Source organism: Chelmon rostratus, chromosome 12 (assembly GCF_017976325.1).
Source record: "Chelmon rostratus isolate fCheRos1 chromosome 12, fCheRos1.pri, whole genome shotgun sequence".
Classification (NCBI taxonomy): domain Eukaryota; kingdom Metazoa; phylum Chordata; class Actinopteri; order Chaetodontiformes; family Chaetodontidae; genus Chelmon; species Chelmon rostratus.
In genome coordinates this window covers 7,458,830-7,481,785 of record NC_055669.1, presented here as the reverse complement: position 1 = coordinate 7,481,785, position 22,956 = coordinate 7,458,830, and the positions used below count along the sequence as shown (strand labels likewise).

Below are 22,956 nucleotides of genomic sequence, written 5' to 3'. Positions count from 1 at the left end.
GCTAGGAAATGAACTTCCGGTTTTACCTTTCAAATTAAAAGTGCAATTATCGAAGATGCTACAACCTTAATGAGAAAGAAAAATGACGGAAAACAGGAAAAATTACACTACTAAAACTTGTTAAAAACATTTTAGATCTAAACATAAACTTAAACATGAGAACAAAACAGACACAGTGTACTGGGGAAGGAATCACAGCTTGCCACACCACAGTTCTCTGTGCATCGAAGTCTCACCTTTTTCAGGTAGGCTAGAGTATTTCATAGGAGAGCTGCCATCGTTGGAAAAAACATTGCATTCCTCGTATAGTGAAATAATAATACATAAGCAAGTTATGATGAGACGTTTCAAATCAGAAAAAGTCCTTGTACGCATGTGTCTCCAAACACAATTTATGGTAAATTGCCAAAATATCGTGAAATAACGATATTTCTTTATAATTATTATTATTAAAAAGCGCGGCATTTATCCTGAAAGTTAGGCAGAAGTGGTAGCCACACTTGCAATTAGAAAAAAAATGGTATATATTTCTAATTTTAATTGATATATCGAAAATAATGTCCAGTTAGCATGGCAGCGCACTACGACAAAACAGTACGACCTCGCTGAAACTGCAAATTCAAGATGATTTTCTGTCACTGTGGCAGCCTTTAAGTTTGTGCTGTTATTTTGAAGTAAGTAGCTTCATTTCCGGTATTAGCCTAGCTGTCTCTGGATAACGTGACGCAGCTGAAAACGGAGCTAGGTGGTGCTGTGGACTCCACCTCCGAGTTCACATGCCGTTGGCTGGCCATTTTCTGGGACACACCCACGGTCTGTCCGCTGGTCTGGTCTGTTGTCTTTATACATTAATGTAAGGATCACTTTGCCCCCCATGAACAGTACATTAATACTGTCTTTTTCTTCTAGGGACTGATGTGGTGTGTGGATAATGAGGCAGAAGGCTCCAAAAGACACTGGTCAGCATCCAGACCAGTAACAGATGAACCATTATTACTGCACTTTATTCCACATCACAAACCATATCATGTCTCCAATGAGGAAATCCTAAGTTATCTTGCCCACACAGGGCTCAGGCTGGTACTGAACAGCTCCTGTGCTGTGTGAGTATTCATCACCTTACAGGGTCGTGCCCCTCATACAAACACTTGAACTCAGTCTACAGGGTTAACTGGATTTATATTGTGACGTGCATCACCCAAATCTCATTCCTGTGATTGCTGAGGTTTATAGACTCCCCTTAACAGATATCTTGTTTTTATTACCTTAAAACCTTGAACACCCATCCTATATCACCACAGAGAAAAGGGTATTGACAGGATGCAACTGCTGACCTCACATTCAGTTAAAACAGTGACAGTCCTATGTGGAAATTGAACCACTGTAGTCTAACATTACGCTGCCGGCTCTTTGATTGCTGTATTGATTGCCCACTGGCTTGATTTAGGTCAGACCTGACACATATTGACTGGAAAAGAGACAGTCTCTTTCACGGCGTGGCCAGTCGAACACTATACAGCCTCTCTCCACAAGTGGATGTTCAAATGCAGCTGATCCTCTTCAGATATTAAGCGATATGGCCTGTCTGAACTGGGCCTAATGGAATGGACAGTCTCTGGTGAGTGCAGTTTAAGTTTTGCTTGGTTGTGCTGAGCTGGGCTTTGCTCTACTTGGGATCCTCCTGTGATGGACATAAACGTGTGTGTTACATATTCTCATCTGTAACCAGATTATGTGAGCTGGTCCAAATTATTATGCTTTCATTTATTATCATCTATTAAAACATTAAAATAATTGTTAAAATATCGGTATGGGCAATGTCTTATATTTCTTGTTTACAGGCAATCTTAAATGAATCAAAATCACAATATGAGAAAGGATACAAATTAATTAAGTATTTATCCTGTAGTAGCAGTTTTATTTTAATCTTTTGTTTGATATAGTTGTATGTAAGTAATACTTAATCAAGCATGCAAAACATATAAAGTTTAAAGGAATATTACACACACACTAGGGCACACACACTCTCAGTCCGCTCCTGTGCTTGGGCAAATGGGGCTGGACTGGGAAGAAGTGTGTGTTGAAAACTCTGAGGGTTTAATTGAAAGACTTAATAACTTGAGAATGCTGAGTCCTGATGCACGTTTATGTGTAGAGCTTGCACGCTGCACTGTTACCATAGCATTCATTTGTTTGTCCCCCAGTGTGCTCCAACCTTGCTACCAATGTTTTTCTGCCTCTGTATATTATTGATAAAGTACTGACTGTTTTCGTATTTTATTGACACAGCCGCATGGATAGTGTTGAAATATCTCATATCAGCATTAGGGGGCAGTAATATCTCATAAGTCGCATCTTTTATGTACATTGTGAAAAGCAACTCCATTTCCTTCCTTTCCCTCATCATTCCTCTTTCGCTGTGTCGTGCTCTGGTCTCAATCTGCAAAAATGTGGAGAAGATAACTGAGTATGAATACGTATGAAAGGTTTCAGCATTTGTTGAAGTTTTCTTGTCTTTTTGCAGAATGAGGAGGATGCTGAGCAGAACAGAGCACAGAGGTATGGCCACAGAGCGTAGGTGCACACATTATGTTTTTGTCTTCCCTTTTCACCTCCCTCGTCCTGTCCTAAGAGATGAAATACTCACATAAGTGGAAAATAGAAGCAATGATCCCCATAACAGTGAATCTTTTAAAGTCTGACCCTGTGGGAGGCTTTTTATCACACCCTCCATTTAACCTTTAACCTCTCTCTTTGGGTTCTTGACCTCACCTCATGACCTTGAAACCAGGCACTGTAAATGAGTAACAGGTGCAGCTGGAGTGTGTGCTGATGTGTGTGTGTGTGTGTGGGCATGTCCTGCACCTCCTCCTCCAGGCGTGTGCAGGCTGCTATCATCAGTGATGTCTGGAACAGAGTGCCATACAGACAGAGAGGAGGACTACAGGTTCCTCCACAGCATGTTGATGGAGAAGAAGCTTCACCTGCTCTTTAAGGTGACCACATGTTTGAGCTGCGGTGATTCGTCGTAGTTTGCTTCCACTCATTTCAATTACAGCATCTTTTATTTATCCAGGTCAAAATTCTAGTAGTAATCAAAAAAATACTAAGTCTTGCATTTGAATTGTTATTTAAGTAAAAGTGCAGTGTTATCAGCAAAATGTACCTAAATGATCGGAACCAACCTGTTCTCATTCTCAGGTTGTCAAATACTGACGTTTTGTCATGCCCCTCAGTACCATACATGCTCTATATAGCATCATACAGGAAGAATGGCTCCCATTGGTGTTATACTGTCATGTATTATTATTACTAATGCAGTACGTGGTACTTCACTGTTGTGGCTGGTCACAATGGAGCTACATTTGACTACTTTACTGCATTGTCCATACTGTTGGGCAGTTAACTGTATATCAATGTACTGTATTTTATAAGATGATGACACAGTTTGTGTGTGTTATATTATTATTGATCTGTTTAGTAACTAGTAATTTGAGTAAAAGTGCATCAAAATGTAGCACAGTGCTTAGGATGTATCGCAGTAAATCAGTTTAAGGGAAGCTGCATTTACATGATCTGTTCCTCTAATATTTCATTCCATCGACTTAACGTTTTATTCTGAAATTATAGGTTGTGTTCTAGGCCTGGTGACACTGCAGATCTTTCAATAAATTACATTTTATTATCATGAATGAATGTTATTGGTAGCAGAAACAGTAGTAACTGCAGTAGCAGCATTGGAGCTGAGAGTAGAACTTGCAGTGAGTGCAGGGAAAACCTTTATTGTGATACTTTCCTTACAGATCCACGAGCGTCTGAAGCGTTTTGAAAAGCGAAGCCCCATCCCCGTCCAAGAGCACGCAGCGCGCCTGGCCTCAGAAGTAAGCCACTCTCTCCAAACATCTTTTGCAGACGGACACGCTGCCGAGGATGACAGCTCGACAGCAGAGAGAGCGGGGATGATTTTTCATGGTTCAAATAGTTTCCTCTGATATACAGACGACTTTCCTGTCGCACAGAAGCGCGAGTGGAACGTACATTCCTTCCTACGTGTGCTGAATTATGAAATGTTCGATATTATCGCCTCAAAGGCCGTGTTTGACAGCAGAGATCTCTTTGCGTCTGCGCGCCAGGAGTTAGGTCACCGAGGACAGTGCCGAGCAAAAGGCTGCTAAAATCATTTCGTGTGTAGCCTAATGTTTCAGGCTGGAGGAACGCAATTAATTTCAGATTTAAGATGAAGTGACAGAGAGTACTCCCACTACAGATGTGACTCAAAACGGCATGACCAGTCTCCATTCAGATTTCATATTTCATGCAGCAGTCCTCCTCGCTCCTGTGTCCAACCCATCATTCCTGTGTTTCTGTTTCATCTCACTATCTTCTTTCGTCCCATTTTCATCATGCTCCACCTTCATTTGCTGATTTTTCCCCTCCTGTTCCTGGACAAAGTGTTAAACAAGGATGTTCTTTTACACTTTTCCCTTACTCTACGTCTTGTCTCCTCTCCATCCCAAAAACCACACTCTTCTTCCATTATCTCCATTCCTCCCCTTTCTCTGTATCCTTTCCCCTTTCTCTCCAGTTGCTTCCTTTTATCTTCTCCCTACTGTATACCCCACTGTAATTCCTGCCATGTTTCCATACTGTCTATCTCCCCCATCCTCTCCCCCTCACTCCTCTCCATCTCCTTCCCCTCACTGCCTTTGCCTCAGATTTGGTTCGACAGCCACTCTTTGCCTGGCTTAAATCATCAGGACCTGCTGGAAGGGCCAAACCATAGGCCTGTTTCCCCTCAGAGAGGCTTCTGTTTGCTCACAGTGGAAACTAATGACCTTCATGCATTGTGTCTCTGGAGTGTGCCTCGACATCTTGAAGCAGTAGAAGTCATTACAGTAATATGCTTGACAAGACGGGCGACTGCACACAGTCACTCTCTGCCACTCCACTTGCTGCTGACGGTCAAGGCTGCTCTGTTTTAGCTGTCGCCGCGGCTGCCGTGTAGCCTTGAACATTCGGGAGCTTTTTTTCCGACAGTGGCTGAAAGACGCAAAACCAAACCGGGAACACGGACGAATAGCTAACATCAAGAAGAGAAACGCGAAGCCCCGATGAGGTGAAGGAAGCCATATGAAAGCACAGAAAAAAGGACAGCACTGATGATGTGTCACTGCAGCTGAAGTTGAATTTCACTAAGCCTTTGTCTCTCTGCTCGTTTCTCTGTCTCTCTTTGCCGGGACAGTGTAGACTACAGCAAACCTCACTCAGGCCATGATATAAATGTATACCACTAATTATAAAAACTACATCCTGCCTCTCCATCTCTTTTTCTCTGCTTCCAGTTGGCAGAGGAGCTGATATACCGAGGCTGGAGAGATGAAGTCAAAGAGCTGGTTGCTCTCTTTTCCAAACCCCACTTTAAGGTGCAGAGCCTTTCCTGCCATGGTTATGTGTTCAAGTAGCTTCACACGTGCATTGACCTGAAACCAAATCCCATGAGTACACCACTCTGAAGAAGAAGAATCAAACCTTTGAGAAATCCACTCGTTTGCTTTCTTGTTGAGAGCATAACTTAAACCATAACTTGGATGATAGATATGAGGTTATAGTCAGCAGCCAGTTAGCTTAGCTTAGCACAAAGACTAGAAATAGAGGAAAGCAACAAGTCTGGCTTGTTGGAAGTTTGCTAGTGCAACTAGCTCTCTATAACTTTAGCAATATATCTGTAGCTTTGTGGAAGACTCATTTGCAATGAGTGGATGGGCAGCGTGCGCACAGGTGGGCAGGTACGGAGTTATGCAGGCAGGTGGCCGTCCAATCATTTCACATGGGCACAATGAAATGATTGGATGGGTTTCTTACACCAAAAAATCCTTCGACTGCTTCTTAACATCTCTAGCTTTAAATACGAAACTACAGCCAGGACCATTATCTTAAAAACCACAGTCTGTCAGTTTCATACTTCAGTTTTAGTATGAATTAAACAAACCGGATATACCAGTTTAATTAGTGGGTTAAGAGGTGCCAGAGGGCAGATTTTATTACCTTTGTACAGAGCCAGGCTAATGTTTACCTCGTTTCCAAACTTTATTCTGCGGCAATGAAGCTAACTGTCTGCTAGCTTCAAGTTTAACGGACAGAAGGGTATCGCTCTGCTCATCTGTAAGAAAGCAAATAAGTGTATTTTCCAACATATTGAATAATTCTCTCCTGTGGCTTCTTACTCCGTGTAACATTACCACACACACACATAAAAACATGGCAGAAACTAAGTAAGAGTTCAGTTTTCCACCGCTGAAGCATATCCTATAATTGCCGTTCACACGGGCCATTTGTGAAGCAAAAATGTAATCCATTCGGAAGATGTTTTGCTTCCTTCTACTTCAGTGCCCCGATGGATCATTAAAAATGAAAGAAACCAACTCATGAATGGTGTGGTTACGCGTTCAGTCATTCTTCTTGACATAGCTGACACTAGAAGTGTAATCTGACAAACTAATTTCCATGCAGTCATGCTTCATCTGAGCTATTCTGTTGTTGTTCAGGAGGCTGAACGCTGGAGCTAAGCTACACACACATCAAACATTCCTGTAGTATTTTGTTTCCTACATCCAGTAATTATATGGGTCACACAAATTGACAAATTAATCCAGCTGTAAATTTTATCCAAATTGATTTCACCTCATCATTCTGCCCGCTGAGAGGTGCTGACATCTATGAACCACACTGGCACTGAAGCTAATCTACTCCCTAGTTATGTTTATTAGTGTTCACTCATGTAGAGGCCCAGACTACTCAAATGCATGTTTCCTTATTTTAGATCTGCTGACAGTCATATTTCAGACACACACACACACACACACACACACACACACGTACATACACACCGTGTATGGTTTTCCAGTGAGCTGCAGAAGTCGTGGCTTTTCTTAATGAGGAGCCGAAGCCAGCCGAGAACTAACAGGTTTGTTTAAACAGTCTTAATGACCTGTTTGTTCTTGGCCCCGACGCAGGAGCTCACACATACTTATAAGAAACTCTGGGTATAATATTCTGTAAATGAATGTTTGTTTTTTGAAAACCTGTCTCTGAAAGTGGCCAGAGACACATTGCTCACGCGTTGGCAGCTTCTGAGCAGAGCGACTGTTGATGGACACGGGGATAACAAGTAGACTAACTGACAGATGGATTGGCTGATTGTTAAAATTGAGTTGATGAGCAGATGTTTCCCCCCTCTTCTCATTCTTTCTTATTGCAGTAAACTCCTTTTTTTTTTTTTTGATTTGTACCTTGTGCAGCCTCACAGCGGGAGATTAAAGTTTATCCAGAATACTGTTTTTCTACAAACAAACCTGGAATTTTCATGCTGCCAAAGCTAACAAAGAGTGAACTTAAATGAACTGTCTGGGCATTGATAGTGAGTCATATATCAATTCCCAGTCCTTCATCGGAAAAGGAGTTTTCTTCTTAGACATGTGTCATGTTTGAGCCGAGCCAGCGCGACTGCAGGCGGAGGCACCGTTAGTCGTGTGGGGGGTTGCTTTCAGGTGGCCCGCAGGCTGGCGGTGTATTCCAACTAAATCAAATTTGGCGTGTTGGCTCAGGCAAAATTGAAGGTTTGCGACCAAGAAGAAAGTGCTGTGTTTGGATTCAGTCGCTGTAGTGAGCGCAGGAGGGCCGGCCAAACTTGTTGGAATTTTTGCACAGTCTCATTCACCACCCAGTCATCTTTAATTAGTCAGCAGGGATTGCATTTTTTTGAGTACCTTTCAACCTTACAATTACATTTAATCAGCTCTAGCCTGAGCAGTTTGTCTAAACATATTGGTCTAAACTTGCACTGGTAGAACTGGTTAGTTCTTCAGTGTGCTTCCATCTAGAATGGACGCCATTAAATGAGCAGACTTTTGCCGTGATTACACTGGCATTTGTTCACAATGTTGAATTTGACAGCAGCTTGACAGCCAGCATGCCAATTTCCATTTTGTTGAGAATGTGCTGCTGGCCTTAGCCAGTTTCCATACGAAGTGAGAGGCAGGAGAGAATACTATCCCCAGTGTCACATCTGTTCACAGCATCTAGAATTCAAAGTGACTTACTCAAATGCAGATCAGCACCCTCACTGTATTTCTGTTTCCTTTAGAGTCTCCTGTCGGTCCATGACGCTGTGGCTCAGAGAGACTTTGAACCGACTCTCCCACCAATACCTGATGATGTGCTGGAGGAGGACGAGGATTCAGTCAAAATTGTCAGTCTGGTGAAAACCAAAGAGCCCCTGGTCAGTAACCATGTCCTCATGTTTCAAAGGTCATGTTAAAAATGTGATTTATTTCCTGTTTGCCTTAAGTAGTTCGGCATTTTCAGAAAAATGAGAGCCAAGAGTTAATAAGAAGATTGAGACATCATGTCTATATGCTAAATGTGCAGTCAAAGCCAGCAGATGGTTAGCTTAGCTTAGCATAAAGACTGAAAACAGGCAGACAGTTAGACTGACTCTGCTGAGAGGTTGTTTTTTCATTTTGTAGATACTAACAGAATGGTGCAAGGTTTCTTTTTTAGTACCCAAGGGTAAATTTGTTGTGCAGACAGGACACTGAGCAGTCCAGATTTAAAAACAAGGCATGATAACAATACAGATTCAAAGGATGTCAGAACAAAATGCATTAAAACAAGTAGCAGAGCAGCCGTGACACAAGGGTAAAAGACATGATTAGAAGAACAATAAAACAGGGTCATCATGGTCAATTCAGAGTCTATGACTGTCACACGATTCAACACACTTTCTACACAGTCAGCAGCCTGGTCTTTAATGATCGAAGTCTCATAGGCCGAAGCATCAGTCCTAAAATCTATGATCATATCCTTTGTCTTGATATGTTTAGCTCCAGAAAACCAGGTGACACTATCACATGACTGGGCCGTGGCTGGATCCATTGTCATGTTTCAGAATGACTCAATCATCTGCAAATTCCACTATGCTTCCTTTGGCACGTTTGTGTACAGAATATAAAGTAAAGGTGAGAGAACGCAGCCCTGGGGTGAGCCAGTAGAAGAACATAATAAATCTGCTAAAATGCAGTTCAGTTTCACCCTTTGTGTTCTGTTCGTCAAGTAATCCATCATCCAACCCACCAGACTGTGACTCAACTCAGAATGCTCTGTCAGCCTCATGGCTACAATGTGGGCTGGATAATATTAAATGCTGAAGAAAAATCAATAAACAGCGATTTTCCCCTCTAGGTGTTTAGACAAAAGGTTAAATAGGGTGATTGTAGCATCCTGAGCTCCTCTGTGTGTCCTATAGGCAAACTGCACAGGGTCAACTACATGCTCGGTTTTCCTTCCGAGTTGTGTCTTCATACGTTTTTCAAAGATTTTCATTACAAGAGAAGTGACTGCCTTTAAAAACAGTAACAGGGATGATCAGAGCCTGCTTCTACGGGTTAGAGCAAATTCGTTATCTCACCTGAAGCCATCCATAGTACGTTGGCTCTGTTCCTGCTTTGCTGCATGGCTGCGACTGTTTTAATGTCAGGCCGAGCTGAGGCAAGCTTCCTCTCAGCTCTTTGCTTTAGTTTTAAACTTGAGATATAAAGTGTTTATTAGTAAACCTTGGAGTTGTTGGAGGGCAGAGCCAGGCTAGCTGTTTCGCCCTATTTCCAATCTATATGCTAAGCTAACCACCTGCTGGCTCAAGCTGCATATTTATGTTAGTGCGCAGACATCAGATTGATATCAACCTTCTCATCTAACACTTGGCAAGAAAGCAAATAACCATATTTCCCATTGGGTTCATAAGCATAACCTCTCAGTTAGAAAACCTTCAGGACTGTAAAAAAAAACCCACTGAAAACATGTATTTATTCCGTTGCTTACTTACTAACATGTGAATCCTTAAAACTCCTCTAAAAACAACTACAACTATACTTTACTACACGTCAGCCTGTTTCTAATTCGGTTTACTTGGCCTTGTAATACACACAAAGCAAACACCAATGCAAGTATTTACATACAGACAAATGTGCAACAGCTTTTAAAGGTTGAAATTTGTCCATCCACAATATCTGACACACACACAGGCATTTCAAAGTTTTTTTCTAGCGACTGAGTTTCTGTCGTGTTGTCAAACAGCGTGACTGCTGTAGTCTCGTATGCCAGGGTGTAGCCGGGCTACAACCCTTGGAGGGACAGGAAACATAAGAAAGGGTTTCTGCTGCAGCCTGGATCACCTTTGTGTCTGGCCCGCTGCTCTCTTTCCTCAACCAGGAATTTACAGAGTCAATTCTTCCACATCGTTGTTCCCATATATCTGCTGTGACACACAATGTAGCTTCAGCATTGTTGTGTGTGTTTGAGTGGGTGTGTCCGTGCATATTTCCACAGTCCATGTATATGTATATGCACTGCAACACTTAAATGAGTGCTTTAAAGCCATATCGAGCATTAAAATAGACTGGGATCATTTCTCTTCTGTTTCTGACATAAATCAACTTGTTTCAAGGTCTTTAATCATAACTTCTTTTCTTGATACTGCTGGAATGATCTGCCTTATTCCACCTTGTTCCAAGCCATTGTCACTTATTTCTGGAAATTTCCTGGATTGGGTATACCTTTGTCAAGGCTGCAAAATGTGTTATTTTAATAAGAAAAAGAAAGTTCAGAATTTTTTCATCGGCATCTGGAGTAAGCTCTTCATAAAATACATGGAGTGATGGACAGTTGTGGGGTATATGTGCCAGATGTCTTTTCACTCAACTAGGTCCAGTAGTTCATTAGAAACGTGCAGAAATGCTCAAAAATGCCCTCACACACAAAGTTAAAATTCCTTTAAAAATTCCTGGACCCACATCAAAAACTAAGCGTTTGTTTCTTAGCCTGTGGCCTCACTTTCCATCAAACTTTGTTGAATTCAATTAACAGGCTTTTGAGATATCCTGCTAACCAAAGACAAACAAACAGTGGCCACAGACTGAACCCCTGTGGCAGAGATGAGTTGAATCTTTTCTGAGAAGTGTATGATGTTAGGGGCAAATATGAGAATAATTTACTTAATGATGGACATTTTTTGCAGTGTGTGTATGCTCGTGTGTTAGTGGTTGAGCTTTCAGGGGGGAATGTGCTGAGCACCAATAATAAAGAACACACTTTTGTATTGATCCCAAAACTAGATTGGAGGGGGACTGACCTCTTTCTGACACGGCCTCTTTGATCGATCCAGCATGTTCCCTTTTTCCAGACAACAGGGTTACACCCCAGCGAGAGCTGATTGTAGTCAACTACATAAGATGCTCTTTCCATTGCGATTTGCTCCACATCAATAACATCTGTTGAAAATAATGTTAATTTGGATAACCTTTTCCAGCGCTTTGTGCATTACATGAAGGCAGCCGGCTAAATGGACCCGTCCTAATACAAATAACCTCCACTGGAATGAAGCGGTTCTAAATAAGACGCTTGTCTGGACTGTAATAAAATCAACATGTTATTTTCACTGTTGACCTCTTTGCCTCTGTGCATTTGCTCGTCTGTGTGTCCGCCATCCTTTAATTCACTAATCATCATCCTCAAGGGGGCAACGATTAAGAGGGATAAATCCACCGGGGCTATTGTGGTGGCGAGGATCATGAGAGGAGGTGCAGCTGATAAAAGCGGTAAGCTGACAAACTTTCACTACATTTGTGTCCACCCTACACTTTCCTGCACCTTCACAATAGGCTGCAGTAACATCATGATGGTGTGTAGTGAGAGAGGAGAGCATGTAGTACAAATTTCCATGTCTATTTCCAACACTTTAAAGGCTTGATCCATGAAGGCGATGAGCTGAAAGAGGTGAATGGAGTCTCACTGGAGCACAGGAAGCCAAAGGAAGTCCTTTCCCTCCTGGTTAGTCTCACCTCTGCTGTTCAATCACATTACGTGCTTCCATGTCTCCACGATGCATGTTTCTGTTTCCTTCTCTCCTCTCGCCCTCAACTTTTTCTTTCTTCTTTTGAATGTTGCAACTCAAAGGACGAGGCTGGCGTTGTTTTATATTTTTCCTTTTGTCAAAAAACCTTCATGAAAAGAACATAACCAACAAACATCAGGTCATCTTTTAATGCCTTTCAACTTCTTTACCTTGTCTGTGGCTCTCAGTTTCATCCATATTTGTCACTACTGAAGATGTAAAACTCTGTGCATTTGCATTTGTGCATTTGTTTGGGACTATTTCCTGCTGTGGATTAATCCACATTTTTACATTGAGCACATACAGCAGCAGATCTGTATTTCAGATCCATTCTAAATAAACTACAGTGCCCATGTTCATGATAAAGAAGGAACATGTCGTCCAGTGCAAAGCTGTGGATCACTGGTTTTTTTAATAGTTTTGGACAACAGTGGAGCACAGATGGATGAGATATGTCAGGGGTTGGCTGCACAGACAATGCTTCTTTGAAGAATCTATATTTTTTTTCATTCATTTATTAACAATATCCCCAGCCTTATCCTGTAAAAGAATATGATGCCACAGCCAGGAAATGGTTAGCTTAGCTTAATATAAAGACTAGAAACAGGAGAAAATAGCTAGTTAAAAAAAAATCTGTCTTTTTTACGCTGTTTTTACACTTTACTAATGAGATAAACAAATTAAATTACTAAATGTGTGCGTGCAGATATGCTGTTCTGCACATAACTAAGTTAGCTACGTCCCCCTGCTACTAGCTTTCATGCTAAGCTAAGCTAATCGGCTGCTGGGTGTAGCTTCATATTTCCCATACAGACACGAGAGTGGCTGCAATCTTCTCACCTAACACAAAATATTAAACTCATACTCCTTGTGACTGTCGTTGTGCAGGCTTGTTCTCAGCATGAAGTTAGATTCAAAATCATCCCTGCCTCCTTCAAGGAAGAAATATCATCAAATAAGAAGAAGGTACGGTAAACGTGAACTTCACATATATTCTGTGCTGTGTGTATTTTATGCTAGCATGCAGTCTGGCTGCATGGGGAAAGCTGCTCACCTGGTTTCAGTAAAAAGAGATGAAATCAGTGGTGTCTTGTGCGTTTGGTTCTATTTTGTGTTTTTGCCACAGTGCTGTCACTACAGCAGCGCGCTGTCAAGAAGTACACTCAGATCAGACAGTCAAGGATAAGACGCTCACTAACTTCACTGTTATTTACGGCTTTTTGTCATTTAAACACTTGATTTACTCTGCACTCATCAGACGTGTTGAGCCGCATCAACTCGATTTGGCTTTAACAATGAATCCGTGCACCTTATGTGGAAAAGTTCAAGTTCCACAATCCTCTTTGTTTCTCGGCCACTTCCACCACATGCGGAGTGGGTGTCCAAGCTGGAAACTGTTAAAGCACGGAGCATTTGTAAAGGATTAAGACGGATTATTTGCTATGAATGTTGTGTTGTGTCCATTGCCAGGATACAGAGGCAGTAAACAAAGCTGCAGCAGGAGATCACATCTCTAGAAAATGCATCATCCTTTGTCACCTGTTTGTCTGTTTTAAGGCAAAAACACGACATGATTTTCTTTCCTCAGCTGTTTTTGCGGGCTCTTTTTGACTATAATCCTGACGAGGATCCCGCCGTTCCGTGCAAGGATGCAGCTTTGGCCTTTAAAAGGGGCGACGTCCTCCAGATCGTCAGCATGGAGGACGACACCTGGTGGCAGGCCTGTCACCTCGGGGACAGCAGCGCTCGGGCGGAGCTCATCCCCTCGCAGCAGCTCCATGAGAGGTTTATTCTTTTTAGCCAGCAGCAAATTGTTCACTCACTTAAAAACAATGTCATATCATTTGAATGAATCCTGTTTTGATTCAGCCTTGTTTCATTTGTCTGTCCTCAGGAGAGTTGCACTACAGCGACCTAAAGCCCTGTTCAAGCCTCGCCGAGTCAAACCACCAGGTGACGAGCCAACGTCTGTCCGTAAAATCACCACACCTGAAAAGAGTAAAACCTTTTTACACTTTCCAATAAACATATTGAGCTCGTTCGGTGCTTGGCCGAGGGGTGGACAGGTCATGGCTGTGGGTGAGCTCTGCTGGCCTCCTGTTGTACTCACTGCTTTTGTTTTCTCCACATGCTCCGCAGATGAGGGGCAAGGTACTGTCTGTTTGAATTTGCTTTTGAAAACTTACCTTCAGCATAATTTACATGATATGTGTATTTTAGGTTTTGGTTTGGGGTTTTTAAAGATTTAAAGAGGTGTATTATCCAGAAATAATAATCCTGTAATGCTCCCTACACCACATTTCCAAAATGGAGAGGATTCTGTTGGATGTTCCTCTGTGCTAGTTTTTCGCTCACAGTCACTTTGCAAGAGTTAGCTAGTTATTAATAATCCTAAATTGTAGATATTATTCCTAAATAAAACTATTTTTAGACTTTCCAAGGTAAAATATTAGAACATTTGGGTCAGAACATGTGCTAATACTTTGAGTATGAAATTTCAGAGCAACACATATTTCTTCTCTTTGTGGTTTGCGTCCACTTCTTTCTTCACTCTTTCCTCTTCTCTCTCGCTGTTTTTCCAGTCCTGGAGGATGTCGACTATGGCGCTATAACTGGGATCCACATTGGTGAGATGTCTGACTTGTTCCACTCAAATCCCACTGACTCTGGAAAAGGGACCAGTTTGATAAAAGACCTCACACCTCACAACAACAAACGCATATTGAATATCAGCGGTGGAAGAAGTACTTAGCCTATTTATGTGTGTAAAAGTAGCAATGCCACAGTTCACAACAACACACAACAAGTCATGAATTCAAAATTTCACTTAAGTAAAAATACAAAAAGTATTAACATTAAAATATAATAAGTTTCAAAGCAAAAGTCCTGATTGTGCAGAGTATCTCATTTCAGAATAATATATGGCTTATTATTGAATTATGATTATTGGATGCCATAATGTTGCATTTGGTAAAGGGTGGGCTAATTTCAGTTACTTTATACTGCTGGGTGTGAATTGTGAATTTCCCGCTGAGGATCAGGTCTTATATTACCGTACCTTAATCTGTAATAATAGATCATCTATTATTTGTTTATTGTTTTTTGTGTTACTAATCAGCATCTGTAACGAGTAGCTAAAGCTAGCAGATAAATGCAGTAAGTAAAAAGCACATTCCCCTCTGAAAGGTATCAGAGTAGATTAACTAGTAGCTTTAAACAGAAATACTCAAGTAAAGTACCTCAAAATTGTACTTTGGAACAGAACTTGAGTAAATGTACTGAACGGTTCCACCACTATTGAATGAATACTGAACTTAGCAATAAAAATAGATGGAGAAAAACCAGCAACAAAAGGAGACCCTGGTTATACTTTCAGTACAAACCAGTTTATGTGATGATGTAGTTTTGTGGTTTGGAGATTTGTGGGAGAGGACTGGAGCAGCAAATGCGGTTTTAGCCTTCCCATTTATCCCATTTGTCTTGATCTCATGGATTGGATGTGATGTGCGCACTGCTCGTATATGTGTGCATATGAGCAGTGCAGGATGTCCATACGGTGGCGTGCACTTAAAGCTGATTGTAAAAATGGTCTTTACGTCTGTACAAGGCAAGGTAATTACAGATGTTGCATTATATCAGTTCTAACAGTCATGTGCATTTAATAATGTGCGTTTCATCTTATCTGAGGCCAGCGTCCACCTGAGGATGTGGCTCAGACTCTGTGTTTCCTCTTTGTCTGGCATGTAAACCCTTATTGATGCTGCACCACCGAATGACTTCATGCAGACTAATCAGAGGAGGGAGTGAGTGAAAGAGAGGAGTTCGACCTGTAGATGCACGAGGCATTGTGACGAAGGGAAATGCAGCTTGTACACAGGTTTTTGCACTTCAGTTTTTCTTTGGATGAAACAAACAAAATATAAAGTGTTAATAAGTGAGCAGCAAATGTGCTGTTAGACATTTTTTAAAGATAGTTTCTAGCTGTTCTCCCCTGTTCTCCAGTTGTTTTGCTAAACTAAGCTAACCAGCTCTACCTTCATGTGTGAAATACAAAAATTCAAGTTCTAATCCTGTGTGCCTCTGCTACTGTGCAAATCAGGGATATCAGTCCTAAAAAACTCTATTTACTGAAGGTCAAAATGCTCTAACTTCTGTTTCATCGTTACTTTAATGAACAGATATCAGAGTGGTATCAATGAAAATGCAAATGAATGAGCACATTTCCCAACATGTTGAACTATTTCTTTAAATTGTAAGGCTAGCGGGTTGTGATTCATATCATATAATCCTGACACGAAGGAGTCAGGGCCATTTTATATGCGCTGTATTTCATTGCTCTCGTCTTACACTTATTGTCTAGTGCAGCAGAAATACCTTGCAGCATTTCCAATACAAGAAGGTTTTGTAGCTGAGAGTATTTTAAGTAATAGATGAGAATTTCACTGCCAGAATTACTGAAGATTGACAATTACATAATGTTTTCTTCTAGCTTATATCACTGAAGGAAATAAGATTTTTCTTTTGCTGTCTAACATTGGTTTTACAGAGTATGTATCAACATTTCACATTTCTGAGTGAAATCATCGGTTTAAACCCCGTGTAAGCAAAAGTTTGAAATGTCTACTCGTAGTGCCATGTTTCTTAGAACGGAGCCCAGAGAGGAAATGGACAGATATGCTTACAAAGTGAAATTACAGCTGACGTCAAAAAAAGCCTGGCACCATCACTTAGCAGCAGTTAACATCATGAAAGAGAGCGAGCCTGCCGAGCCAGGCCTGACCGCAGTCGCATGGCAGACGCTGGCTGTCAGACGGCCTACGAGCGACGTGTGGCAGGCTGGGTTGGTGTCTCTCCACTGAGATCTGTGCAGTTCGGGCTGCTGCTTGCAGCAGAGTTTGGGTGGCAGTGCTGACAGTTTCTTAAACTCTTCTATTCTGCCTCTCCTTCCTGATGAAGCTCTTCCCTCGGTCATTGTCCTGGAGCTTTTTAACTATGTTTAAAATCACAGTGTCTTTGCACTTTTAAAAAGTGATGTCCAGGTGGTGCAACAAAGCAGGTAGTGTTTAATTCAAAATAAAAAAAAATTAACTGAATAAATCTAGCCTTTGTATGAAGCAACATAAGTGGTTTAGCATTCTTGTGCCAAGATAAAAGTTTCTTTTCTTCTGTATGTCCAGCTTGATTGGGATTAAAAGGACAAGAATATGTGTTGTTAAAGCACGGGATGAACCCACAGCAAGCTGTCCTCTGACTCTGCAGCTCCACAAACCATTTTAACCTCTTTCAGCTTGTTGTTTTGGTTTTACAGCCATTAACTTAGCCATTTCGGTTGGCTCGCACTGCTCTCATCAACCTCACTGCATCTACAGCGGGCAACTGTTATCAGCAAAAAAGCTCTGAAAACCCAATGTATGCTACCTGCCCATTATCAGGTAGCACAGACAAAGTTAGCAACTAGCTTGTGAACTTCACAAAGTATTTAGCAGCTAAAGAGCCAGATATTTTCCCTCAAGAACTGGTGGCAACCAAAAACAGAGCAAAAAGGAGAGTGAATTACAGACTGCATGCACCAGGCGTCGGGAAATGCTAATATTTAAATTGGTTGGGCATTCCTACCAAATTCACTTTATCAATCAAACAATGAATGCGGGTTTTAGGACTGTCCGACTGTGATGTCCTCCTAGGTTTTCAGTGATACACCTGGGAGGTCTAAGGTCCCCCCCTCTCTCTTTTCCAGCTGGATTGAGAAGGAGTTTCCGACTCGGCAGAAAGAGCAGTTGGGCCAGAGAAGCGGCTCGGTCCCGGAGGTGGAGCACAGGGGTGCATGGCTCAGTTCGTCCCCCTACCTACATAGAGGTGATCCCCTACCACAGAGGTCCAAGGGATAAACACCGTCTGGTTGTTCTGGTTGGTACGTATGAACGAAACATACAGCTGTGTTAAGAAACATCTTGTGAGGAAAGTTTGTTTTGAAAATCCCAAAAGCTTGTGAGACAGGTTCCTACCCTGTGTGTGCACAACATATATATAACATTGCTGTACACAAAGCTTATAACACGGTCGCTACTGTGGTGTGTGGACAGGATTGCACATCGCGGTCAGTTGTGTTCTGTTTCATATTATCCGTCTGCCTTTTTTTTGTCCGTATAAAAAAAAAAATCAAAACAACATGATCCCATTCACTAAAAGGACAATATTATTGAAGCTGCCGTTGATCAAAAGAAGAAGCAATGCATTGATGAAGATTTATGTCCCCGCTCCTGAGTGCAAGAACAATCCTTTCCCATCAGAACCACGTAAACACTGTCAGAAAACTCCAAGTCAGAATATATTGTGTTCTCTTAAGTTACCTAGTGGCCCACCCCAGAATCACTTCTCTGCCAATCCTGCAGGCCTGCTCTATGTATTTTTGAGCTATATCTCTCCCTGGGGAGTTATGCACTGAGCCTCGCTCAGGTCTTTTTAATGTCATATTACGATACAACTGCAGGTCATCTGTGACTGAGGGGAATCGAAGAGAGAAGAGAAGAGGAGCGATGGGAGATGGGGGGGAAGAAAACATAATGAACCGAAGAGGTGCAAAAGCAGATAGGGAGGAGATAAATGATAGATGAATGGAGAGAAAGGGATGAGTGGATCGTGAATAAGAGCCCTCATAATGTCAGCCAAGTGCTCCATCATCAGACTAGAACAGTTAAGACAGCTTGGATTTAGATTTAGACCTCTTTAATTGAGTTGGAGCTTACCCCGACTCTGGATTACGTTTTACTGTCTGCTGTGAAGGCTCTTCATTGACCGGAGGTCATCATTAAGAATATATCGCTTATTGGCAATGAGAGTTATAGACAGGAAAACCAAAACCTGGATGGCTAAAACAGGACCAGCTGGATAATGTTTGACCAGGTTGGAAACCTATCCTTTTTTGTTTGCATTCATACGCACTCTGAATGAAACAATAGACTGTTATGCCCCTAGAAAGTTGGTGAAAGTGACTGCCAGCCTCCTTGAGCCGTGCGGATCAGGTAACTCCAGGAAAAAAAACAAAGGTCAGGAGAAAGTATCCACCGAGCCCGATGATGCTCCTCTCCAGTTCTGTGGAGCAGCTGTGAAAGACATCAGCAGTGTAAGAGTGCAGAGCCTATAAACCTGATATTTTGTAATGAATCGAGCTCATGCGACGCTGTGATGGAAAAGGCAGGTATGTCAGGAATCCTACTTTCAGACAGCGCTCCATTAGAGTCTGATGCAATCTGGGGCTGCACAAACCTGCTTTAGAAGAAAATCCCAGATGTGTGTGCACGCTTGTGTGTGTGCTTCATCCTGTGCATCCTACACTATAATGACACTGATACTGTGTGACTTTGCAGATGGCACGTTGAGATGAGATGCTATGGATTTTCCAGAGGGCATAGGAGCATTTAATGTTCGATCGAGCGACGCGGACAGAGGCTGCTCGGAGAAGCATTTTCAGACTGAAATCGGGATGAAATCAGAGCTCTGTCTGTCTGACTCTCTCGCTCCCTTGTCTCCTCCTCTGATGATAAAGACAGATGTGTCACCAGATCACCGAGCCTACTTGATGTTGGGCTTGTCGTGAGGAAAACATTAGCAAACAGTGATATTGGGAATGAATACCCACATACAGAACACAGTGTTTTGATCTTTGTCTCGAGGGCCTGACGGCGTTGGCGTTAATGAACTGAAGAGGAGGCTCCTGATATCGGACCCCGACCACTATGGCGTCACCGTACCGCGTAAGGCAGACACCTGAAACTGTCACCTTCACCTCCTGCATGCACGATGGTTTCTCATCTTTGCGAAGCTGTCGTCAGCCTCCCGTCCCGCTCTCTTTCAGACACCACGCGTGAGAAGAGAAGGCAGGAGAATGAAGGGGTTGACTATCATTTTGTTTCCGTCCACATGTTTGAAGAGGACATTCTCAATCATAGGTACAGAATATGCAGATGTCACTCCTGAGGTTTCCTTTCCCATGGTGTTAAAATAATCCCATTTGGGTTTTGTTCAGTCAGTCTTCCGCTCTCTTTTCATGAGAGTGATGTCCACCATTTCACCATTTTACACCGTCTTTCCTGTCTGACCCGGTTTCTAGGTTTATAGAATATGGGAGATACAATGGACACTACTATGGAACAAGTCTAGACTCTGTGCACAGAGTGATGGCTGAGGGCAAGGTGTGCCTCCTGGACGTGCACCCGAGTGTAAGTATTTGACCATCAAAAGATTTTTTTTAGCTAATTCATGTATCCCTGGTTAAATCATTCACACTGGTGCTTCTTACTAACACAGAAAGCGCTTTTCATCACTTTTCAAACTTTTTCATCCTATGACTTATTGATGGTTAAATAATATAGATGAACTTCACAAGGGCCTGGGTGTCACCACGACAGGGTTGTCTGTGAAGGTTCTCATTCATGGTCATGGTACTTCTCAGGGCTTAACAAAGGCAACTGGATTAGCTTGAAATGAAATTAGAGTAAACTTTCAGTATACTTTCCATAAGTACACTTTATTACTATTTGAAGTATTTGCAATTTAGTACACTTAAAAAAAAACACTTAAGTGCAATTTAAAATACACTTACAGCACATTTTTTTTTGCTCTTACAAGTTTTCTCTTTGCCACTTTTAATATAACGTTAGTAGATTAGTAGATTTCCTGTGTTTTGATTGAAAAGGAGGCTCCTGAAACTGTTCAGACAACTTTGCTGCACTTACTTCTGCCTTCATCTAAGATCTGTCTTGGTCACCGCAGAAAATAAAGCACGTGTACACGTCTGAATTCAAACCATACGTGGTGTTCGTGAAGCCCCCGCGTATAGAGGAGCTACGCCTCACCAGACGGAGAGCTAAATTCATCTGCGACGAAGAGGACAAGAAGTCGGCGAGGATCTTTTCAGTAAGAGGAACTATAACATGAACACGCAAAACACACCAGGTACATGTGTGAGGCCAGGTGCTTGTTCCATGTCTTGTAACATGCAGGGCGGTGTGAGGTCAAACACACCCAACCCAACCCCTACACACACCTAAACTCCCTTACTCATGCAGGCAACGTACCTTACACATGGCTGACCCTGTGGTTTGCATTTAAGAGACTTTTAAGAGACAGGAGGAGTTACAAGGCTGCTTGGTGGGTGGCTTCTTGTTCCATAACTAACGTATCGGTGAGTGTATTTTGACCAGAAGGTGAACGGTTACATCTCCTGTGTACAGACGGTCGATTAAGTGGATGACTGAATGAGGGAGGGAGTCACACTTTAAGTCGCTCTGGTGGGTTTGCGTTCGCTTGTCCAACAAACAGGAGCGTGCATGTTTGACAGCAGATGTGTTTTAGACATGACAGAAAGATGCTAGGTCACTTTCATAATCCCCATCTGGCTTCTCATTCACTGTTTGACCCGGGCTGCCATGTTGCCCTTATTAAACCCAAGAGGTCACACACCTGTGCTGCAGCCCAGCTGGAGTTTGCCCAGTGCCAAGCACCACAGGCCGTAGGTAGTTCAGGCATGTCTTACAGGGCTGTGCATCCGACTCGTACTACAGCTGGTGTGAAAAGGCCTCTTATCCTTTACTCTCAGCATGTAACGATGTGTTACGCCTTTGGTCTGTACAGTTGAACGGTCGTGGGGATCCCATGTCCTGTGTGCACGTCATTGTCAAACGACTTCTTGGAGGATGTTTTTGGCGCCATATGGCCGTGCTTTACCCGGTCCATCAGCATCCTTCAACAGTATTAATGAAATAGTCATGAATCATCAGTTACTGCTATTTGTTAGCGCAGATTCTTTTGCGTGATGCTTAATCAAAAGACAAGAAAAGAGCTGAATAGAGCCACTGGAGAGCATTTATTTACCCAGGTGTTCTCTGGTCGCAGGAGGAGGACTTTGAGGACATGATCAACTTGGCTGAAGTCATGGAGAGCAAGTGTGGTCACATGTTCGACAAGGTGATCGTCAACGGAGATATCGCCGTGGCGTTCAGAGAGCTGAAGGCAGACCTGGAGAGGGTGGAAAAGGCAGAAGTCCAGTGGATTCCTGCACAGTGGATCTGCTCGTCACCAACGAAAGCACGGAGAAGCTGCGGCCACTTGGATGGCTGGATTTGAACTCTGAACTCACAAAGAAACAAAGGAAGGAAGGAAAAAATGATCTTTTAATTGCGTGTGCAGTATAAAGTTTGAATTTTTGTCATTTTTTAAATATTTTTTCCATTTGTCTGTGATTACCACAGTTTTCCATACTGTCACTTAGTGTGTATCTAATTCGCCAAACAGAATCCATCTCTCTCTCCCTCCGTCTGTCTCAGAGCCAGTTTTTCTGTTGGCATTTGGCTGAAATAACGTCGGCTCGCAGGGCGGAGAAGAAGAAGAAGAAGAAGAAGAAAAAAAAGGAAACTCCAGAGCTTGTGGCTGAGTGTAATCCTTCCCTGCCAAGTCGCAAACATCAGCATGTAATTATTCTGACAGCTGGTGCACTTCAATTAACTGTAATGTACACCAGAGAAATATTATTAGTTGCACTCAGGGAGACATTTTGCCGACAACATGCTGTACAAAATATATAGGGACGCAAACAAGGTAACAGTCAATTAGACCAGTAGACTTGTAGATGAAGAAGAATGAACGTCTGTTTTATGGCTGTAAGTTCCAGAACTGTGTACATGTAGATGAGGAGTATAGTTTTACCCTGTGTGTGTGTGTGTGTCTCACAGTTACTGTAATATTCACTGCAAAAACTTTGTTGTTGAACATTTTTGAGGTTTCATTTTGTTTATTTTTAAGCACTCTACACTGAGAATAAACTCCGGTATGGACCATTAGTTATAAAGATGTCTTTTTTAATACAAAGCCATATTGAGAGGATTAAAAATAATCGTCAGAAACTCACCATTAACGACAATCCGTTAACAAATGCTCATGTTTGAGCATCACAGCTGTCAGGTGCAGATTCTGCTGTTGTCCTTCACACAAGCTGTTTAATGTACTTCTTT

General features: G+C 42.2%; 1 protein-coding gene across 1 annotated transcript; it reads left to right on the top strand.

The window, feature by feature from the left end:
* Positions 1 to 1,503: 1,503 nt before the first annotated feature.
* On the top strand, positions 1,504 to 22,072 carry LOC121615191 (MAGUK p55 subfamily member 7-like). The gene is made up of 19 exons (XM_041949438.1): positions 1,504 to 1,618; positions 2,525 to 2,559; positions 2,878 to 2,996; positions 3,804 to 3,881; positions 5,343 to 5,423; positions 8,144 to 8,278; positions 11,570 to 11,651; positions 11,798 to 11,883; positions 12,836 to 12,913; positions 13,536 to 13,732; positions 13,842 to 13,900; positions 14,087 to 14,098; positions 14,530 to 14,574; positions 17,685 to 17,858; positions 19,621 to 19,701; positions 19,803 to 19,896; positions 20,058 to 20,166; positions 20,720 to 20,863; positions 21,842 to 22,072. The coding sequence occupies exons 2-19, from the start codon at positions 2,526 to 2,528 to the stop codon at positions 22,070 to 22,072; spliced, it is 1,839 nt and encodes a 612-aa protein (XP_041805372.1). The 5' UTR covers positions 1,504 to 1,618; position 2,525.
* Positions 22,073 to 22,956: the final 884 nt, after the last annotated feature.

What these genes read in the sequence shown, in the direction of transcription:
- LOC121615191 (XM_041949438.1), top strand. Translation starts at nt 2,526, where the DNA reads ATGAGGAGGATGCTGAGCAGAACAGAGCACAGAG. An exon ending in AGCTTCACCTGCTCTTTAAG is followed by an intron (nt 2,997 to 3,803) that starts GTGACCACATGT and finishes CTTTCCTTACAG; the next exon opens with ATCCACGAGCGTCTGAAGCG. An exon ending in CTATGGCGTCACCGTACCGC is followed by an intron (nt 19,702 to 19,802) that starts GTAAGGCAGACA and finishes GCTCTCTTTCAG; the next exon opens with ACACCACGCGTGAGAAGAGA.